The sequence below is a fragment of the Montipora foliosa genome, unplaced genomic scaffold (genome assembly GCF_036669935.1).
Source record: "Montipora foliosa isolate CH-2021 unplaced genomic scaffold, ASM3666993v2 scaffold_407, whole genome shotgun sequence".
NCBI classification, from domain to species: Eukaryota; Metazoa; Cnidaria; class Anthozoa; order Scleractinia; family Acroporidae; genus Montipora; species Montipora foliosa.
Window position 1 is genome coordinate 610,001 of NW_027179709.1, and position 21,251 is coordinate 631,251.

The 21,251-nt window shown below is 38.3% G+C and overlaps 1 protein-coding gene, 1 long non-coding RNA gene and 1 pseudogene across 2 annotated transcripts; 1 reads left to right on the top strand and 2 right to left on the bottom strand.

The window, feature by feature from the left end:
* Nucleotides 1–399: 399 nt before the first annotated feature.
* Nucleotides 400–11,289, bottom strand: LOC137988136 (octopamine receptor beta-2R-like). Its single transcript, XM_068834186.1, has 2 exons — nucleotides 11,282–11,289; nucleotides 400–1,359 (listed from the first exon to the last, which is right to left on the bottom strand). The coding sequence occupies exon 2, from the start codon at nucleotides 1,357–1,359 to the stop codon at nucleotides 424–426; it is 936 nt and encodes a 311-aa protein (XP_068690287.1). The 5' UTR covers nucleotides 11,282–11,289; the 3' UTR covers nucleotides 400–423.
* LOC137988138 (uncharacterized) lies at nucleotides 5,725–10,148 on the bottom strand. Its single transcript, XR_011120745.1, has 3 exons — nucleotides 9,921–10,148; nucleotides 8,561–8,631; nucleotides 5,725–6,884 (listed from the first exon to the last, which is right to left on the bottom strand). It is a non-coding gene; the product is annotated as an uncharacterized lncRNA (long non-coding RNA).
* A 1,512-nt stretch (nucleotides 11,290–12,801) lies between the features above and the next one.
* On the top strand, nucleotides 12,802–15,415 carry LOC137988124 (uncharacterized; annotated as a pseudogene).
* Nucleotides 15,416–21,251: the final 5,836 nt, after the last annotated feature.

Below are 21,251 nucleotides of genomic sequence, written 5' to 3' on the forward strand. Positions count from 1 at the left end.
TCCACAGATCTTCCTTTACATTTACTTGAATTAAGTGTTTCCAATTAAAAACTAAGAGAGAAGTCGGACAAAAATTTAAAACCCTCAATTTTTATGTACTTAGTAAATACATATTTATCAGTTAACTGAGTGAAAACTCCCGACTTTCAAGTCATATACAGGGACGGCAGGGTTTAGGCCCCCCAATTTCAAGCAGTAAGAAGTAAATCATCTCTCATTTTACGGTTGATCCACGTTTATGTTTTTGATATCTCGTCGAGAATGCTGAAAGTAGCATTTCCGAGCTTCAAGATTTCAAAATTTTCTAGCGGAGAATTTCCCCAGAGCCCCCTCCAAGTTAGCATCTTCGGCGCTTGCTTGTTAGCCCCCCCCCCCCGCCCAATACAAATTACGCTCCGCCGTTCTTGAATATTGGGGAAAGACCTAAACTGCCTCCGAGCGAGATCTACAACGCAACAATAAAAACAGAGCTCTTTTGAACTCTGGCATTTTTAAGGTATATAACAGTGGATTTATAAGAGAGTTTCCGTAAAATAAGCAAAGTAAGGAAAATATTATATGGAGCTGTGTTTTCAAAGAAAATGTTTTAAATATTTCACCTGAAGAAACGATAAGATAAAGACCGAAAATTATAAATGGAGTCACTAGAATTAACGATACAATTGTTACAATGAACAGTGTCTTGGTCAGTTTTCTTTCTCTTCTGATTGCACCATGATGCTGAGGATGCGTTCCACAATAAAATTTAGTAGCGATGGACGAATAAGAAACAACCATAATAAAAAGGCAACACAAAAACAACGACAAGAATGATGCTGCTACCTCAACAAAAGTAGTGATATCTGAGTGGCCCAGGAAAAATGGTGAAAAACGGATAGCTGTAGACAGGGCAGCTGTAAACCAAACACCCGCAACAGCTGCTCCAAATATTTTCTTCTCGATGAGGCGATGCTTGTTTGGACGAAAAGTTGCGTGCATCCGCTCCAAAGAAATAGCAGCAAGGTTTATTACAGAGGCTAGTGGACAGTAATACAACAAAATAACAAAAACTATGACGATCTCAATGCTCCTGAACAGGTTAATCGTCCACAAGTTACATTCGTCGCTCAATGCCAAACTGACAAAGAACAAGTTGCATGCAACAAACATGTCTGCAACCGCCAGGCTGATCACCAGGTAAATGCTACGCTTGCGAAGGATTCGCTCTTTCGCGTAAATAATGATTGTAAGGGCATTCATGGTCACTATAGCGACAGTTTCGATGTTAAGTACTGTCAGCCAGGCAATGCACTCGGATGAAGAAAAGAACTCGAAATTTGGATTATCTGTTCTCTTGTGGTAATGAGAATCATTGGCCATCTATATGAAAAAAAGAAAACGACGATTAGAACATTAGGATAATTTGAGATTGGTTAAGAGAAATGCGGTTTTTAGGTAAGGCAATACAAAAGAGATGAAAGAGGTAAACTAGTAAAAAAAAGAAAACAAACCAAGCATTCTGATTGGCCAATAATCACAGATAGCCAATCAAATCTGAGTCCTCTTCACAATGATCATAACTCTTCTTCTAATTTTCTTCCTGTCTATAATCAATAAGTAGCCATATGTTTTTTTTCGTACAATTTGAAAAAAAAGTAAACACTGATCAATTTACGAACTCTGGGCTCGTGTAGTTATTTAGTTGGGTTTTAAGAACCTTAAAAGTTTTTTTTTGTCCCAAATTGCACGAAAACATAGTGATTATTCGTATACACACAATCTCCCTTTGGTGAACGAATGCACTTCGTATTAGTAACATTCCGTGTTAAAATGTATTTTATTATGATCGTTTGATAAAGCAGCTGAAAATGAAGTAACAAAGAGAAAACCAATAAAAGCGGCCTCTAAGTGGCGCATTGACATCGAGCACAAACGCCCGAGTTGATGAGTTTGAATATTGATCCACAAGTGGACGCTATCTTTGAGAAGACATTGTTGAGGAAACAGCCTATGTTTCAACCCCATGCACACATTTCTGGGTTGTTTCCCGAGTTAGTTTGCTAAATGTCTTGTAAAAGCGCACACAAAATCATTGATTTTTGCTTACGTTTTTCCCAAAATACTTCAATTCTGTTCTAAGTCCCGTTAACTGAAACACCGAAAATAATAATCTATACCTGTTACACGTTTGTCAAATAGCGGAAATCGAAATGTTTTGACTATCATAGCTTTCGAGAAACTTGGCTCTTTTCTTCAAACGATATGTGCCAATAATTTAAGTGTTCAAGTCCAAGTTCAAGATCATAAAATTCCGTATATATAGACTACAATTATTGTTTGTCGAGTCCTTTAAATGTTCAAGTCCAAGTTGAAGATCATAAAATTCCGCATATATGTTGCCGGTAAAATCCGTTCTCAGGTTGAATCCGTTTCAACCTTGGTTAAATTGGTGATCCTCATTTTACCTAGGTTGAATACGCACTCAGATGGATTGAAGAAACTTTTTTGAAGCCTAAATTAAGCCTAGAGAAAAAATAGGGTCAGGATAGAATTAGTGTTGGTTTTTATACATAGATATCAAATAACTTACTATGACAAAAGTAATTAATGAAAAGAACTGTGTTGGGTTGCGCATGTTCGTGTTCGTGGTGTAGTGGTGAAGACACAGGACTATAGATCTGGAAGGTCGGAGCTCGATCACCGGTTAAGTGCACAGTACAGTTCTTTGTTCCCTAACTTTGTTGTAATGTTGAGAGTAAATGGATCAGTGTATGAATGCAGAAGCCGATAAGGTGATATGAAACACTAAGATGTGTTGAGATGCGTAAGACAGAGCTTGAGGGAAGGTATAGGCGCTTTCAATCCTTAGTAGGTAGAGAGCATATTCAACCTTAGTAAAATGCAGATCACGAATTTAACCTATAAGATAAAAACGGATTCAACTTGAGAACTTATTTGACCGACAATATTTTTAAGGCAATAAGAATTTTGAAAGAATAAGAGACTGAAATACTTGCTTAAAAATCCAAGCAACGACAATAAGGTTTTAGAATACAAGGAGGAAGCCCAAATTAAGCGAATGAGAAAATTTTAACATTTCTTAAAGTTTGAAATTTGAAATGTCAATAAGAAATGCCTTAGAGTACGAAAATAAAGAACAACAGGAGGTTAAAGAGAAAAGAAGCGAAGGAGATGACAACGATTGGGGAAACTGGACAAACTGTTACATCTTTGCACGAATATAGTCATCCTGTTCTTCTTAGTTTAATTGTCATTTCGAGGTAGTTTAAATTTTATTTACCGTTTGTTCAAAAACAAGAAGGTAAATGATGCAATATACCACGTTTTTGTTCCCGTTTTTAACAAAAAACAGCCAATATGATAACAGGAAACCGGTTGCTGCAAAACTTATTAATTTCAACTGTTGAAAAGAGTTTCAACGCAGGGCAAATAAAGTACAATGCTTGCTTTTAAGACGTTAAATTACTAACCTTGGACACACCTTATTCAGTTTTCGTCTTGGGCAATTTGTCATCAACCTTGTCTTACACTCCAAAATGCAAGCTACGACACCTTTTTATTTTGCCATTAAATTCAATGACGTCATTGTGCTTCGCTCTCACGCGAACCATTTAAGTGGAAAAAATTAGTAGTGTAACTTCAGTTAAGTTACGGACCTCGACCTCTGTGAATAAAAGCCGATATATATTTTCTTCCAAGAAATGGTATTCGAGTTTACTAGCTGTTTCTTAAACTTGCGTAATTGCGCTGAATGAAAATTTGCTATAGAAGATATTACCCTAGAGAAGAAGTTTAAAGTAAGCTTTAAAGTTTGGTCACCTGTCCAGCGTGCGACAATAACGCCTCCGCGAGGTCATCATTTATTGATCGTCGGCATTTTACAAAAGAACTAATTGTTGCCCGCTTTCAAGTAATATGTAATGAGGTAATGAAAGTACATTATAGTGTTTATTAAAAAAGACGGGTTTGACATTTAGCCTTTAAAATTTCAAATGTCATGTCATCAGTACATTACCAAGACAACTAGCTCGCACAAAGAGGAGAAACTACCGGTAAACTATTTTTCTGAAAAAGACCTGAAAATTGAAGTCGCTTCGAAGTGAATTGTAAAGTGAGGAACTGACTAAAATATTGTCCTGTTTCACCTTAACAGACAAAATAGAAGCTGTGTTTAAATTAATATTTGTTGATGACTTCCTCTCCAGCTGCAAGGAGAATGTTTTTGGGTTTAAACCACACTTGTCCTAAACGTTTGCCTAACTTCATGTCAAAACGAAAGTACATCAATAAATTTTAACACATAATTTGCCATATAATTGTGCTTGTCCCTTCTTATGTCGTCAGTATTATATAATAATAATAATAATAATAATAATAATATTTTTTCGGTTTCCTCTTCATGTGCTTGATCGAGCAAAGGGTTTTTCCTCAGTGAAATTTAATTCACCTAGGTTGAAATCATTTCAACCTGAATTTCAAATTTCATGTAACGCCATTGCAGGTTAATTAAATGTTCTCCTGTGTGCACCAGAGAAATCTACGCATTATCCCATCCCCGTCAAACCTAACAAAATACGCACAGAAGACTCTATGCACAAAGACACCACTCAGCAGGGGAGTGACAGGCAAGAATTTTACCGACACGAAAAAAAAAAAGAAAACGACGAAATATTACCCATTTTTCGACTGGGATTGCCATACTGACAACCCAATAATAATAATAATAATAATAATAATAATAATAATAATAATAATAATAATAAAATTTGTTCCTATTGTGGTTGGTGCGCTAGGCGCCGTCACACCCAACCTCTCTAAACACCTGGATGCAATTGGTGTGACCACAAGGATCGAGCTTTTACAGAAAGGAGCTCTCCTTGGCACGGCGCGCCTCCTTAGACGGGTAGTAGAGGCCTGAGGTTATGAGACGTAACCTGCCCTCAGTGAAAAGGAAAATCTCCAGCTATAAGCTGTTAAACCTAAACATAATAATAATAATAATAATAATAATAATAATAATAATAATAATAATAATAATAATGCTTGACTTGGAGCTGTTACTGAGATACCCTGACCCAGCAGGCAGAAAGAAAGAAGGGAAACTGACGGCGGCTAGATGAAAAACTAGACCTGGACTGTTTTGCGTGACTTTCCCAGTGGAAGGTAGCACCGTCACACACAGTTGCAGGAATTGAGGAGCTTTACCAAGAGCTCCTCCCGACAAAGGTATATAACAACAGGAAGAAAGGCACAAGTTATAGTGGAGACGAAAGATGTCGGCTGTGCGGAAAAGAAGCGGAAAGTGTCTCACATATCTTGGCAGGGTGCAGCGCATTGGCCCAGACAAAGTATCTAGAGCGACACAACCATGCCCTCAACATTCTCTTCTCTGAAGTACTAAGATCCCTGATCCTTACTAATAAGAGCTCGCCGTGGTATTCACCCATCAAGCCCAAACCGGTGTACGAGAATGAACAGGCTGTTGCATAAGGCTGTAGCTTAAGGTAGGCTCCAAAAGAGGTTCTTTAATCCATCTGAGTGCGTATTCAACCTCACACTCTTAGCTTCCAGCCACTTGCCCTCATAGCTATTTGTTTCTCTAAGTCTTGCCAGGGGTTGTCGAACGCGCTCTCAGCTATGCGGGTCCATTTCTCGCGCGCATCCTTTTGTTCGCGTCATGCAGTTCTCCAAACCATGTGGCACTGTGACACAAATACATACGTACATCAACTTTATTTATGTCGAATTTCAGTGTAGGCTTAAAAAGCTAGTACTTTATCGCAAACGTGAGTATCAAGCCAAAAAAGCTCTTTGGAACTCTGGCATTGTTATTGCGTATAACAATGGATTTATAAGAGACTTTCCGTAAACTAAGCAGCGTAAGGAATATATTAAATGGAGCCTTATGTGATAAGAAATTGTTTCAAATATTTCACATGAAACTCTCCAACAAAAACGGTACATTGTAAATGGCATCACTAGTATTAACGATACAATTGTTACAATGGACAGTGTCTTGGTCAGTTTTCTTTCTCTTCTGATTGCACCATGATGCTGAGGATGCGTTCCACAGTAAAATTTAGTAGCGATGGACGAGTAAGAAACAACCATAATAAAAAGGAAACAATAACAACGAGAAGTATGCTAATATCACAAGTTGAAACAAACGAATGATATCTGAGCGTCCCAGAAATGGTGAAAGAACGATAGCTGTAGACAGGGCAGCTGTAAACCAAACACCCGCAACAGCTGCTACAAATATCTTCTTTTTGATGAGGCGATGCTTGAATGGACGAAAAGTTGCGTGCAACCGCTCCAAAGAAATAGCAGCAAGGTTTGTTACAGAGGCTAGTGGAGAGAAATACGTCAAGCTCAAAACAACTATGAGGATCTCTAAGCTCCTGAACACGTTAATCGCTCACAAGTTACAAAATTGGCACAAAACCAAATGTCAATAATCACGTTGCATGCAACAAACGTGTCTGCAACCGCCAGGCTGATCTCCAGGTAAATGCTACGCTTGCGAAGGATTCGCTCTTTCAGGAAAATAATGATTGTAAGGGCATTCATGGTCACCAGGGCTGTAGCCAGAAAAAAATTATGACTGAGGCAATGTCCGTGGTTAAATTCTCTACGTAGGTATTCTAGGTGTTTATGATGAGTATATTTTAAAGACAACACTGCAAATCATCCTTTATTTTAAAGAATCACAAAAAAATGACTGAGGCAAGTGCCTCGGTTTGCCTCATACTGGCTACGGCCCTGGTCACTATAGCAACAGCTTCGATGTTAAGTACTGTCAGCCAGGCGATGCACTCGGATGAAGAAATGGGCTCAAAATTTGGAGGAAGTGTTCTGTTTTGGTGACGAGAATCATTGGTCATCTACGTGAAGAAAGAAAACGACAATTAGAACATTAGGATAGTTTGTGATTGGCTAAGAGAACTGCGGTTTTTAGGTAACGCAATGCAATACAAAAAAGAGGAAAGAGGTAAAGAAAACAAACAGCGGTTACAAACATTTTCATTCTATACTTGACGTTTCGTATGTTGCAGCATACATCATCAGAAGTGACGGTTAAAACTGTTACACAGAATTTTAAAAACTAGAGCGAGGAACTGGTGACTAGTTAAAAAGTGTGATAACAAAATCGTAACTTCCGGTAGTCGATTCTTCCGGAAGAAATTAATAAATAAAAAGCTTCTCACTACCAATGTTTTCATTGAGAGAGAGTTTGAAGTCACTGATTAACTGAAGCTCTTACTCGACGTGTTAAATCTTGTATTAGTAAGTTTTATGGCTGTGTCAATCTTGGGGTTATTTTTCAAAACACTTGCAGGGTTAAGTCTTTTTTTCCCTACAAAGATCGTTTCAGTCTTTCTCAAAGATCAAAAATAGTATACAAAGCCAGTTGTTGGGACTGTGATTCCTTCTACATCGGCAAAACAAAAAGAAGATTGCATGACAGGAAGTCCGAGCATTTCAAAGCTCTTACACAAGTCGGCCACGCCTCTGCTGTTGCAGACCATACAATTTCTACCGGTCATAACATCAAATGGGACCATTTTGAAATCCTCGCAACTGGAAAGTCCGACATGCAATGTAAAATTAAAGAAACGCTATTAATCAATGACTTAAAACCCTCTCTCAATGAAAACATTGGTGGTGAGAAGCTTTTTCTTTATTAATTTCTTCCGGAAGAATCGACTACCGGAAGTTACGATTTTGTTATCACACTTTTTAACTAGTCACCAGTTCCTCGCTCTAGTTTTTAAAATTCTGTGTAACAGTTTTAACCGTCACTTCTGATGATGTATGCTGCAACATACGAAACGTCAAGTATAAAATGAAAATGTTTGTAACCGCTGTTTGTTTTCTTTTCCTGTTGAAATTGAAATGGCCAAAGGACAAAAGTATTTAGGAAAGAGGTAATTCGGTAAAAAAATCGAAGGTAACAAATCAAGTATTCTGATTGGCCAATAATCACAGATAACCAATTAAATGTTAGTCCCCTGCACAATTATCATAAGTTTTCTTTTAATTTTCTTCCTGCATATTATTAATAATAAGCTACAATTTTTTTTTTCGAACAATTTGAAAAAATTAAACACTGATAAATTTAAGACCTCTGGGCTCGTGCAGTTTAGTTGGTTTTTAAAAACCTTACAAGTTCTTAATTTTGTCCCAAATTGCACGAAAACATCGTGATTATTCGTAGAGACGCAATCTCACTTTAAAGTAATGAACGAATGCACTTCGTATTAGAAACATTCCGTGCTAAAATGTATTTTATTATGATCGTTTGATAAAGCAGCTGAAAATGAATTGACACAGAATAGAACCAATAAAAGCGGCCTCTAAGTGGCACATTGACATCGAGCACAAGAGCCCGAGTTGATGAGTCTGAATATTGATCCACAATTGGACGCTATCTTTGAGAAAACAATGTTGGGGAAACAGCCTATGTTTCAACCCCATGCACACATTTCTGGGTTGTTTCCCGAGTTAGTTTGCTAAATGTCTTGTAAAAGCGCACACAAAATCGTTGACTTTTCCTTACCTTTTTCCTTGTAGGTTCTTTATAATCTACCCGAAAAAAAACTTCAATACTTCAATGCTGTTCTACGTCAACTGAAAGACCGAAAATAATCTATACCGGTTACACGTTTGTCAAATAGCGAAAATCGAAATGTTTTGACTATGTATAGGTTTCGAGAAACTTGGCTCTTTTTGACTACATTTTTTATTTGTCGAGGCCTTTAAATGTTCAAGTCCGAGTTCAAGATCATAAAATTCCTCATATATGTTGCCGGTAAAATCCGTTCTCAGGTTGAATCCGTTTTAACCTTGGTTAAATTGGTTATCTTTATTTTCCCCAGTTTGAATACGCACTCAGATGGATTGAAGAAACTTTTTTGAAGCCTAAATTAAGCCTAGAGAAAAAATAGGGTCAGGATAGAATTAGTGTTGGTTTTTATACATAGATATCAATTGACTTATTATACAAAAGTAATTTATGAAAAGAACTGTGTTGGGTTGCGCTTTTTCGTCGTCGTAGTGTAGAAGTGAAGACACATCAGGACTATAGATCTGGAAGGTCGGAGCTCGATCACCGGTTAAGTGCACAGTACAGTTCTTTGTTCCCTAACTTTGTTGTAAGGTTGAGACTAAATCGATCAGTGTATGAATGCAGAAGCTGATAAGATGATATAATATGAAACATTAAGAAGATGTTTTGACATGCGTAAGACAGAGCTTGAGGGAAGGTATTGGTGTTTTCAATCCTAACAAGGTAGAGTGCATATTCAACCTAGGTAAAATACGGATCACGAATTTAACCTATAAGGTAAAAATTAAAACGGATTCAACCTGAGAACGGATTTGACAGACAACATATATACAATTTTGAAACAATAACAGACTATTAAAGTATTGGCTTAAAAATCCAACCAAAGACAATAAGGTTTTAGAATATGAGAATAAAGCGCAAATTAAGTTACGAAAAGCGAATGAAAAAATTTTAACATTTCTTAAAGTTTGAAATTTGCAATGTCAATAAAAAATGCCTTAGAGTACCGACGAAAATAAAGAATAAAATGAAAGAGAAGAAAAACGAAAGAGAAGACAACGAATGGGGAAAATAGACAAACTGTTACAGCTTTGCACGAATATAGTCATTCTGTTTTTCTTAGTTTTATTGTCATTTCAAATAAGTTTAAATTTTATTTACCGTTTGTTCAAAAACAAGAAGGTAAATGAGATAATATGCCAGGTTTTTGTTCCCGTCTTTAACAAAAACCAGCCAATATGATAACAGGAAAGCGGTTGCTGCAAAACCTATTAATTTCAACTGTTGAAAGGAATTTCAAAGCGGGGCAAATAAAGTACAATGCTTGCTTTTAAGACGCTAAATTACTAACCTTGGACACACCTTTTTCAGGTTTCGTCTTGGGCAATTTGTCATCAACTTTGTCTTACACTCCAAAGTGCAAGCTACGACACCTTTTTACTTTTTCATGAAATTCAATGACGTCAAGTTAAGTTACGGACCTCGACCTTTGTGAATAAAAGCCGATATATATTTTCTTCCAAGAAAACGTATTCGAGTTTATTAACTGTTGCTTAAACTTGCGTAATTGCGCTGAATGGAAATTTGCTATAGAAGATGTAACCCGAGAGGAAGAAGTTTAAAGTAAGGTTAATTCACAAATTTGGTCACCTGTCCAGCATAGAATAATAACGCCTGCTCGAAGTCATGTCATTGATCGTTGGCATTTTACAAAAGACCTAACTGTTTCCCGCTTTCAAGTAATAGGGAGTTTAAGATCTACGACGCGACGGCAACGAAAACGTCACAAATTGTGCATATTTAATGAGCAAAAACAATAGCTTTGCACCCTCTGCACGTGCAATTTTAGTTTTTGTACATTTCTTTCACGTTTTCGGCAAATCTACGACGTGAAATGACCAATTCTCAAGTTTTACGGAGAACGTGAACAAAAGGCAGCGAATTTGAATTTTCTGTCGTAGATTCAATACCGCACCTCCTAATTCAGTTCCTGGAAGGTTACACTAGTTTTTAGAAGATAGACAAGCCGACATAACGACGAAAACGATTAATAAACCTGAACTTGCAATTTTAAATGGCGTTTTCATTACCGTCGCGTCGCAAATCTTAAACTCCCTAATATGTAACGAGGTAATGAAAGTACATTCTAGTGTTTATTACAAAAAGACGGGTCTGAAATTTAGCCTTTAAAATTTCAAATGTCATCAGTACATTATCAAGACAACTAGCTCGCACAAAGAAGAGAAAACCATTTTTCCTGAAAAAGTCCTATGAGAATTGAAGTCGCTTCCGCCGAAAAGAACGCTTAAGTGAATTGTGAAGCGAGGAACTGACTAAAATATTGTGTTTAAATTAATATTTGTTGATGACTTCCTCTCCAGCTGCAAGGAGAATGTTTTTGTGTTTAACCCACAATTGCCTTAAACGTTTGCCTAACTTCATGTCAAAACGAAAGTGCATCAATAAATTTTAACACATAATTTGCCTTATAATTGTGCATGCCGCTTCTTATGTCGTCAGTAATATTTGACAATTATTCGCCGAAGGCGAAGTGATTATCGGTGAATATTCACTGAGACGAGGTCGAGGTCAATATTCACCGATAATCACTGAGCCTGAGGCGAATAATTGTTTTAGTATAAATGCACAGGTTGATTATTTCAAAAAAGAGAAAAAAAAAAAACATTTGAACGCGAAATCATCTTCACTTACAGTGGCAAAACGACTACTGGCAACCATTTTGTCCGTCGTGGTGATTATCGGCTGATAATCGATCCGAGATAGCGAGCCAGTGAGAGCGCGCGATTTTGTATAATCACCAATAATCACCTGTGTATTTATAATAAATAATAATAATAATAATAATAATAATAATAATAATAATAATAATAATAATATTAATAATAATAATGTTTCGGTTTCCTCTTCATGTGCTTGATCGAGCAAAGGGTTTTACCTAAAATTTATCCAAGGTGACTTCGAGCCAGAAGAATGCGGTTGTTTCGGTTAAATAATTCAATTTAGATACAAAATAACAAGAGTATATTTTTATATATTTAGAATACTGCCTGAGAGGCTGGAAGTTTTACTATTTTTCTTTAATTTTTCAGTTCGACAAATTTGCGTTCAATCCTTGGTGACAGTTTAATTAATTCGTCTCGAATTCCAATTTTTTGGCTCGAGTTTCCTTAAACTGGCAAACGTTTAAGTTAACTGTATAATGAGGTACTAGGGCTAATATTTATATTTTTCCTACTCTTTATAAGACGGTCGAACAACACGACAATTGCTACAACTCCGAAATACAAGATCCTTCTACGACCTTAATCAAGAACAGCCCCTGGCCATGGTGCACCCACACACACAAATACACATGGAATGTATCACGCTCTCGTTAACAAGCACAAAAATACTATTTCTTCAATGCCCATTATTCTTTTCCTCTGACCCTCTCATTCCGAAAAGCTGCCAGTCCCCTGCGCCCCAAAAATACTGTCGTATGGTCGAAATAGCCAAGATATTCAGTCGGAAAAAGTCAGAAGTTGACATTCTTTTACTGAATTCTGCGGGATAGAGTACGCGGCAATGGCCTTCTTCACTTTAGGGTCTTAATGATGGAATCTACAACCGGCAGGTTTTCGCTTCTGATCTGCGCAACGCTTTGGTGTTCTTACGGCATTCCATCATTGTGCATGTGTTTCCTCATTGCGAAGAATGAGGAAGGCCTGACATTTTGTTACTTTCATAAGCTCTCCCTGTGGACATAACGAGGGACAAATTCAGGCTGAATCTTTGGGTTGTGAAAATGATACTCTCTGACTAATATTTCGTCGCATCAGATATGGTTCTTACGAGTTTTTTTTAGTTTGACTTTTGTGACATATGGACCGTAAGAGGTATAGAGTTTACTTAAAAACACTTCTAACGTGCGCAGTAGCGCGGGCACATTGATAAAATGGCGGATTTTCAATGGCGCCAAGCTTAATCCGTCAAGGAATGGTTATTTTCTCAGTCCTGGACGAGTACAGTGACCCCCATTTTTTATTTCATATATTTGTAGCCTGCGTAGCAAGCGTATCTGTTCGAAAGAATAGATCCAAAACGATTTTCTGCAAACTGGCCGCGCGAAAGTTGGGGCAAGAGACTGAGGGAAAGCTTACAAGAAGACCCCTTTTTTTGAAACACCGGTTCGTCCACGAACGGGGGCTTCTGATTGGTGCGGCACAGTCACAATGATTGACACCGTGGCAATGGGGAAGCCCTGTAAAAACACCCTGAAAGGTAATCCGAAGGACAAGATGAAACTTTCTGCAAAGTTTAAAAAAATTCTGTCTGGCGGATTCAGAGCCACCTTAATTCTGTGATTTTTTTAAGGTGGCTCTAAATCCACTAAGGAGATTAACTTTGCAGAACGTTTCATCTTGCCCTTCTGATTACTTTCCAGAAATTAAAATTGGGGGTCACGTAGTTCATTATTGAGATATACGCAATTAGAGACAAAATAAAGGATGTTTTTACGGGGCTTCCCCGTTGCCAAGGTGGCTTGTTATGTCACAAAAATGACTGCATCTTGTTCAGCAATAGTCCGTGTTTCATTTGGTACCGCAATATTGCAAATACGTGATACAGCGTTGTAGCGCTGATCCTTCCAATAAGAGCTTTACTTGGAAGCGTTGAGACTGCTTTGAGCCACCTTAATTTTTCAGATGTTTGTCATGATTTTCTGAGTTCGAAATAAAAGAAAACGAAGAACAGGCTTCTCGAGTATCATCGTGATTTCCATTACAAAGAATCATACGCGGTCAAGTAAGTGGTTGAGGTAAATTCTATGAGAATGACATCCTGTGATTTAAAAGAAAGTCTGAACTGCTTGGACGATACTCATCAAGGAAAATTCAACATTATTTACGCGTCAGCTGAAGCCGCTATGGAAAAGCGTTTCGATCCATAATTCACTAAAAGCAAAAGATTCGTGATCATGATTTAACAAAACTTTGGCAGCTCTTAATGTCGACGCACAGTTTGGACTGGACTGAAGTAAGCTTTTTCGTAAGCAGGATGAATTAATAAAATGCCTGTGAATGATCAAAATTCATATCTGTTTCAGGATCAAGGAAATAAACTGTATTGTAGTCGTCATATCCTCTGCTTACCTTGACCAATGTAAGTCAGGGGTCACCCTGAAACAACTGAAACAAGATGAAGACAATTACGCAGCTTCCCTGTTAAATCTTCTTTTATTGTGAGAAGAAAGCAGCTCCTTTGCACACTCACGCGATTTTTTTTAGTAACTAATTTTACTTGCTATTTCATCTAGGATTTCGTGATGATTTGACCAAAGACGTACTGTAAATTATCAAACTAGGGAGGAGGTTTCCTGTAATTTCCAGGAGATTCTAATAGTACGATTAATTTCGTCAACCACTTTACACCAAGAAATAGCCAGCAAGTCGCACTGAAATCGCCGCTAGTTAAAAATCGCATCTAAAACTTCTTGAATGGTTTCATAGTCTGCTTTGGTTCGAACTCTGTACGAGTTAAACGTTCTGAAAATTGGCTGTTATCTTCGATGGTTTAAAAAAATTCTCGGAAGAAACATAACCATTCTTACTCGGCTGAGAAGCTGCCGTTACAAAACATTTCAACGTCGCTGTTCAACAAAATCGAACGGATGTTGAAGAAAATGTTGGCCGGGCCTTTAAACTCCCTATTTAGAAGGTCATCGCAAAGAAGTAGAGACAGGAAGGAAAAATGTCACGGAAAGAGGGCGGAGGCTACACTTAATTAACCTGCCGAGGTAAAACTAGGCTCTTACCTGTAGTGCCAGCACATTTTTTGGCATTATTTGGCTTCGCGAGCATTTTTTCTTTTAACAATTTATCCCAAAAAGCACGGCTAGCATTATTTTGGATTTTCGACTGATTATTTGTATAATTTTGTGTTAAAAAGCACAATCCGACTTTATTTATGTCGTCCAAAGCCGCGTTTTGCCCTCATTTTAGTCAAAGGAGCCGAGGAGGCCTGGGGAATAAGTTTGATAGGTCAGCCTTCTAGAACCCAGTCCATCACACTCGTTCCAAGAAGGCGTCATCCACGTTGTCATCGAGGAACAATGGAAGTCAGCCAGCCAAGGCAGAGATAGCTCGAGAGCGTACTCTGCCATCAATCAGACGAGGAGGAACTGTGATGCAAAAAACATAATCATACATGATCGGATTCAGCAATATCCAGGAGAAGAGCTATCAATCAAAGACGGGAAGTTGTTTTGTCTGGCATGCCGCGAAATAGTGTCTACAAAGAAGAGTATTGTAATTACACACTTGGCTTCAAAGAAAAATGGAAATGGTAAAGACAAACTGAAGAAGTCTAAGCTGAAGGATCAGACGATTATGGAGTCTTTTAGAGCGCGGGACAGGACAGAGAAAGACAGCACTCTACTCATAACTGAACGGGCCTACCGACTCGAAGTGGTGGAAGAATTTCTGAGGGCTGGCATCCCAATTGGGAAAATCGACATGCTATGGTCCCTGTTAGAGAAGAATGGCCAACGTCTTACAGCAAGTGCTCATCTCCGGTCAGCATGTATCAATTGTTTTCAAGCAGGAAGTCGCAAGGCCAAAAAATGAATTGACTTTGCCTGGTCAGACTGGCATGACAAGAGATGTTTCGATGATTTTTGACGGAAGTATACGACAAGGAGAAGCAATTGCTGTGATCGTGCGTTTCCGTGACGATAATTGGTCGATTATTCAACGTCTCGTCAGAATTGATATATGTTTCACATCAGTAAATGGGGACAGGACGGAGAAAGACAGCACTCTACCCATAACTGAACGTGCCTTTTGATGAATAAATAAGTTTTGTAGCTATGAGAAAAACAAACTTGCAATACACTGTAACTTTAATTACATTTAAGAGTTATTTACCAAAGGCAAAGTGAGTGTACATCTGAGACGAATAATTGTGTGAGTATAACTTCAGAGCTGAACAACAGACAACTGATAATCGACACAGAGAATAATTGATAACCGACACAATTTAATTTTTGTTGTAAAGGTCACGAGTACCTGCGGGAGCCCTGCCATTTTGTTTTGCTTTACATTCACCAGCTAGTGCGGTGAATATTAAAATCAAATTATTATTTCTATAAGAAACCACCCAACCAATCAGATTGCTTGAAACTCTGTGTTCATCTCCAAAATTCTGCTATTTATTTATTATGGTTACTGTTATTCCAGCCCAACATTTTAAAGCTCTAGTGGCATTCATACCTAGTCATTTGACACTGTCATATAGCAATTAAAAATTGTGAAATTGAGCGGAGATACAAAATTTCTCTTTGAGTATCGAAAAATATTTGAGTGAAATATTTTTCAACACGAGAAGAAAAATCTCGTATCTCCAAGCGGCCATGTAATATTCTATTTGTTATATAAAAACCAATGAAATACTAAATCATTTCACGAAAGGCATAGAAAGGCCAGATTTTCATATGTAACCATAGCAATAGTGATCTTTTCAGGTGTAATGATATCATGTTTTCGCGTGAAAGCTCACATGTTTATATAAAAATAATTATTGTTATTACAGTTCTTTTTTTCTGATTTTGGAAAAGAAATGTGAAGACTTTGATCAGTTGATATTTCTGTGACTTAATTACAATAACCAATTTAAGTTGTGTAAGGTTGCCTTAAGTCGTCTTTATAAGTAGCCTGGTTTTTTGAGCAATTTTTTCGTAAGTCGCCTTAAGTTACAGCGACTTAAGGTCCCGAACTAGGCCTAGATTTCACTATTTAAGTGAACTGGCAGACGGAAACGACAGGGTATTCCTTGTCATAAACTAATGAAAATTCTGATATTCTGACTTGTAGTTTCCTGGGGAGTTAACCGTTTCCCATAAACATAAGCCGAAATCTCTCAAATGTCGAAAAAAGACTTATCTCTATAACGTTTGTTTTTTATCAAAACATGACCGCAAATTTGGCGGAAATTTGTGAGACTAAGGAAAATATGTTGTAATGCAACAATGGATGTTTAAGGTGTAATGTACCCGTGGGATAGATGCCATGGAAACTAATTGCTTGGCGAAGGGCGAAAGCACAACTGAAAGTCCTAAGCAAGATTCGAACCTACGACCACCTCCTCCATAACACCGCTCAGATGCTCAACCCATGGAGCTACAAGAACTCCTGGGGAGCGAGGTCGTTTAATTAACTTGGTCTTGTATGGGCAAGGTCTGCGCAAAGTCATGCGCATACAAATTTTCAAATGCAACTACAGATGTTTCAGGATGGGTTTACCATCCAACAGGTGTTACATCGGAGTCGTAGGTTCCAATCCTGCCTCAGACTCTGACTTTTCAGTTGTCCTCCCGCTCGTCGCCAGGGAACTAGTTTCCCCAAAAGACTTTTCCTTAATTACAAGAAAGGGTTTTAAAAAGGATCGGTAAATACAGGATAGTATCATGTACGAATCAGAGAGAGTACGAAGAAAACTCCCATTTAGCACTGGAGAGCCCATAGCATCGTCTCATTCGACAGCATTGAAAAGAAATGTGGGAGTTTCTAGATCCGAATTTTTTATTTTTTAATTTTGCACCAAAAGTTTGGCTTTTAAGTTTTCGTGTCTTTTGCGGATCAGTGCGGTTTTAACATATTTTAGCATATATGTTTTGACATTTGGTTCGCACAGGATTTTCGTAATCGCTTTTTTTGTTCTTGGTTTCCGGTTTCTCATCAGAAATAATACCTTAAGCGGAATGATGGCCCTAAACCGTGTGATTTTCCAGTAATGGTTATGTGCCACCTGAAGTTCAAGCGATCGATTAAGAAGCGCGAGTTTCTTCGTGCGCGATCATTCAGCAAGCGACCATCTTAGATTTAAGAAGAGAATTAACGAACGGACGTTTCGAGAAGAGCTTGCTATGCTGGGCATCGGTCTGCTAAAATTTGCCCCTTTTGCGGACCCTTAAGGGCGTTTTTTTTCGGAATCTTTAGGAACTTTAGGATTTACGACGCTGCTTTAACGAAGAGGCGTCCCTTTCAGTTTCTTAATAATACTGAAGATTTTTGAAAAGTTTCTTAATAATAAGATTCTTGAAAAGAATGAAATGCCATATTCTCACATTTTATTAAACTACAAAAAAATACATTTATCATAGCTGAGAGCCTGCACTAACTAAAGTAATGGACAAAAAGAGTTCAGACTTTTCCCATTTCTCGAGCTTTTGGACAAAGACTTGGAAAGAAGGCCAACAATATTACTCATCTCTCCCCCACATGACCATGGAAAGAATAGGGCCAACAATCATCTCTCCCCAAAATAACACCACACAATGTTGTTTGGAAAGAAGCGCACTGAAATAACCAAACCAAGGGAGTCTTAGCATGCAACGCTTTTAAGCCACTGAAACCGGAAATGAACATTTTTCATGCCGGTGTAGTAGGCTCTACCAGATTTTCAAACTAATTACCAGTAATAGTGAAGAAATACTAAACAATAAGAAAATTTTACTGTTAAGACAAGGAAATAAAAGAAATATATCACTTCCGGTTGACTTTCATGGCTCAAAAACGCTAGGGGAGGGGGAGGGGGGGGGGGTAGGGGATTACGATGACAAGAAAGTTTACTTCATGAAGAAAAGCCCTTTTTTAGATACGAACAAAAAAAATTAAAAATGTCTCAACATTTTTTGTAAAGGTTTGCGATAATAACCGCAATATTTTTATTTCCAAAAGGATCAGCATGAGAAAATGTCATTAACAAGGCATATCTAAGCTCGTATGTGCAACGACCTCATGTAATGATTTATGTGGCATCAAAGCATAGTACGCATTGAAGGCACAGAAATAACAGAGAAGAGTGGAATTTTCGAGTCACACTTTGTCACTCAATCAATTTGAATCCTAGATTACAAATGTGCAGCCAAAGCATAATTATGAGACTGCATAGCAAGTAACAGAATAGAGAAATATTGAAGCAGCACTCAGGGTACGGTTGGCCATGTGCACCAATTTATTTTTTCATCGCTCAATCATTTTGGCGTCTATTGTACATGTTTCATAAATAAAGGTACAAAATGATGAATACAAGTCAAAGATGAAAGAAATCATTCCTTGGCTGAAGTGTGTTTTTCCATTCTAAAATGTGCTTTTACATTGTGAAAGGTAGTGTTACTCTATATCGTATAAAATATAACCCGCGCTACCATTCTATTGTCATCAAAGGGCCTCAATGAATAAACTTAACTGTTCCTATGACCCCATAACTTTAGGCCCTGTTTACAAGCAGGTAGGGTAATCCTACTACTAGGGTTACCCTATCAGGAGGGTTAAAGATATTCCGGGTTTACTAGCAAAATTTCACAGGTAGGGTTACCCTACCACCCGGGACAACTTTGCGTGTTTGGTAACCGGCAGCATCGCAAACACAATGAAAATCGCTAAAAAAGTCGTCCCGGGTAGGCGAGTTGTCCCTAGCAGAGCGTTTACAAGGCAGCTAGGGTTACCCTAGAGCTAGGGTAACCCTAGCATTCAGATAGGGTTACCCTAGCGCCATCGTAACCCTAGCTGCCTTGTAAACACACCCTAGCACTAGGGTAGCACTACCTGCTTGTAAACAGGGCCTTAATTGTTATTCGGCACGCACATAATTTGTTCAGGGTATTCCTTGCTAAGGGGTCTTGCGAAATGAAGTTAATTGTTCAACCTACCTGACTGCCTAATAGAATTGTTTTAAACGCCGTACGAGCAGGACGTTCCAAATAGGCTTTGGTAATTCTTCATTACAAATAACGCTAGCTGGTTAATCGCTTTTGTAAAAAAACGGATTTTTTTTCTTTTAGAAATCTAAAATTATAATCTTAAATCCTGATTTAGAGAACATACACCATTGCGCCAACGCCTCCATTACCGCTTGTTGTAGCTAGGCGGCCTTTTTTACTGATTGCAACTGAAGGTCGTGGAAAGAAGGACGGTCCCTTTTTAGGGAGTATAATTTCCTGATAAAACTCGGCATCTTTAGAGTACATTTCCACTGTCAGGATGTCTCTATCGAAATCAACCCCCACCGACGACAAAGACATATTCACCCGATGGATGAAGAGCCAAACCATGAAGCACTTGATCGTTCCCCACGCGAACTGTGAACTCGTGCTTTTTTACGCCATCCTCGTTGAATATGATGCAGCCCTTCAGAACGGAGTCCAGCACAAAGATCTGTCCTTCAGGTCCGATAGCGATACCTTCTCCACAACATATTATCCCTCTTCCAAAGATACGCTCATATCTTCCATTAAGGCTGTACACATAGACCACATTATCTGTTAACACTAGCACTTTGCCATTGCCGACTGTGAGATTTTTTACCGAAGTTGTCCTCAGCACATTAAACTTCATCAGCGGCTCACCTCTGTTGAAAACTTGAACTTCCGATCTATTCCCACCCAGCTGCCCAAGTAGAACGAGAACGTAGGTATTGTTGTTCTCATCAGTAGCTACATCAAGCAACTTTTCACCAAGGTCATTAGTTTGTACATGTGGATAACATTTGTAAATAAATTTCCCACAGTTATCAAAAATCTTGAAAGTTTCAAAATGGTCGGCTATAATAAATTTTCCATCCGCGTTTATTGCAATTCCCATCGGGTTGTTCAGCTTGTGATCATCTCCGCCGTCCTCGCCAAATGACCATACAAAAAAGCTCTCATGTTCAATGCTAAGTTTTCTCGAGACTTCCGCAATGCGTTGGTCGCTTCTTGGATCGATTTTCTCAACTTCAATGTCAATAGTAGGAGAGAAGCAAATATATATAGTTTCATCAGTTGGTTGCAGGACATCGTTAATTGCGCGATTCACCTGTGAAACTGCTGCAATAATTTTTCTTCGATCTTCCTTTTTAAATCGACCCCTGATGTTTAGTAGACCTTTCTTTAGTTCCACTTTAAAGTTTTTCTTAACATCTGGCAGAGAGTGGAGATTCCGAAGACATTGTTCGCACTCTGGTAAGGCACCTTTCAGGGCAATCTTCACTGATAAAGATGACAACTCGCTTGCAGTCTCCAGGATTTTAACAGCTAACTCTAGGATTGCCGCCATCACTCGATACCGAATAGTAGTAATGCGGTAAAGCGTACTAAGAGATTCATTGTTGAAGGCATTAGTTGCTTCTTCACGAGCCATTTTAAATCTGTTTTTGCCCTGAGAAAGCGATGTTTTGGATTCTTCTCCAAACTCCGTCATATTTCTCATTCCAGCATCAATAACTATTAAGTCGACACAGGAGCGGGTGAAGTCGGCAAGCTCACTGCCTCTTTTAACTGCGTTTCGTTTCATCTCTGTCTTAACCTTGTCGCTCAAGGCTGTGCTCTAACGGCTCCCGGTCGCCTGAGGCCACTAACATTTGGTTTCGGGCGAGTGAGAAAAACTACCCGGTCGCCCGGCCGGGCACTCTGGCTTATTGTATTTCTAGCAGATAAGGCGGCTAAAAATTTTAATATGTTGGTGGTTATAGTTTACGAAACCTCTCAGAAAATGTTTTTTCTTCCTACGAAACAGTCGGTTTAAAGGCCGTTCCACATGATTTCACACGTGACGGCCGGCGGCCGCACGAATTTCGATTCGTTCTCAAAAAAAATAGCATTAAATTTGAAACGTGGAGTTTGGCATTTCTTGGTTATAGTTTA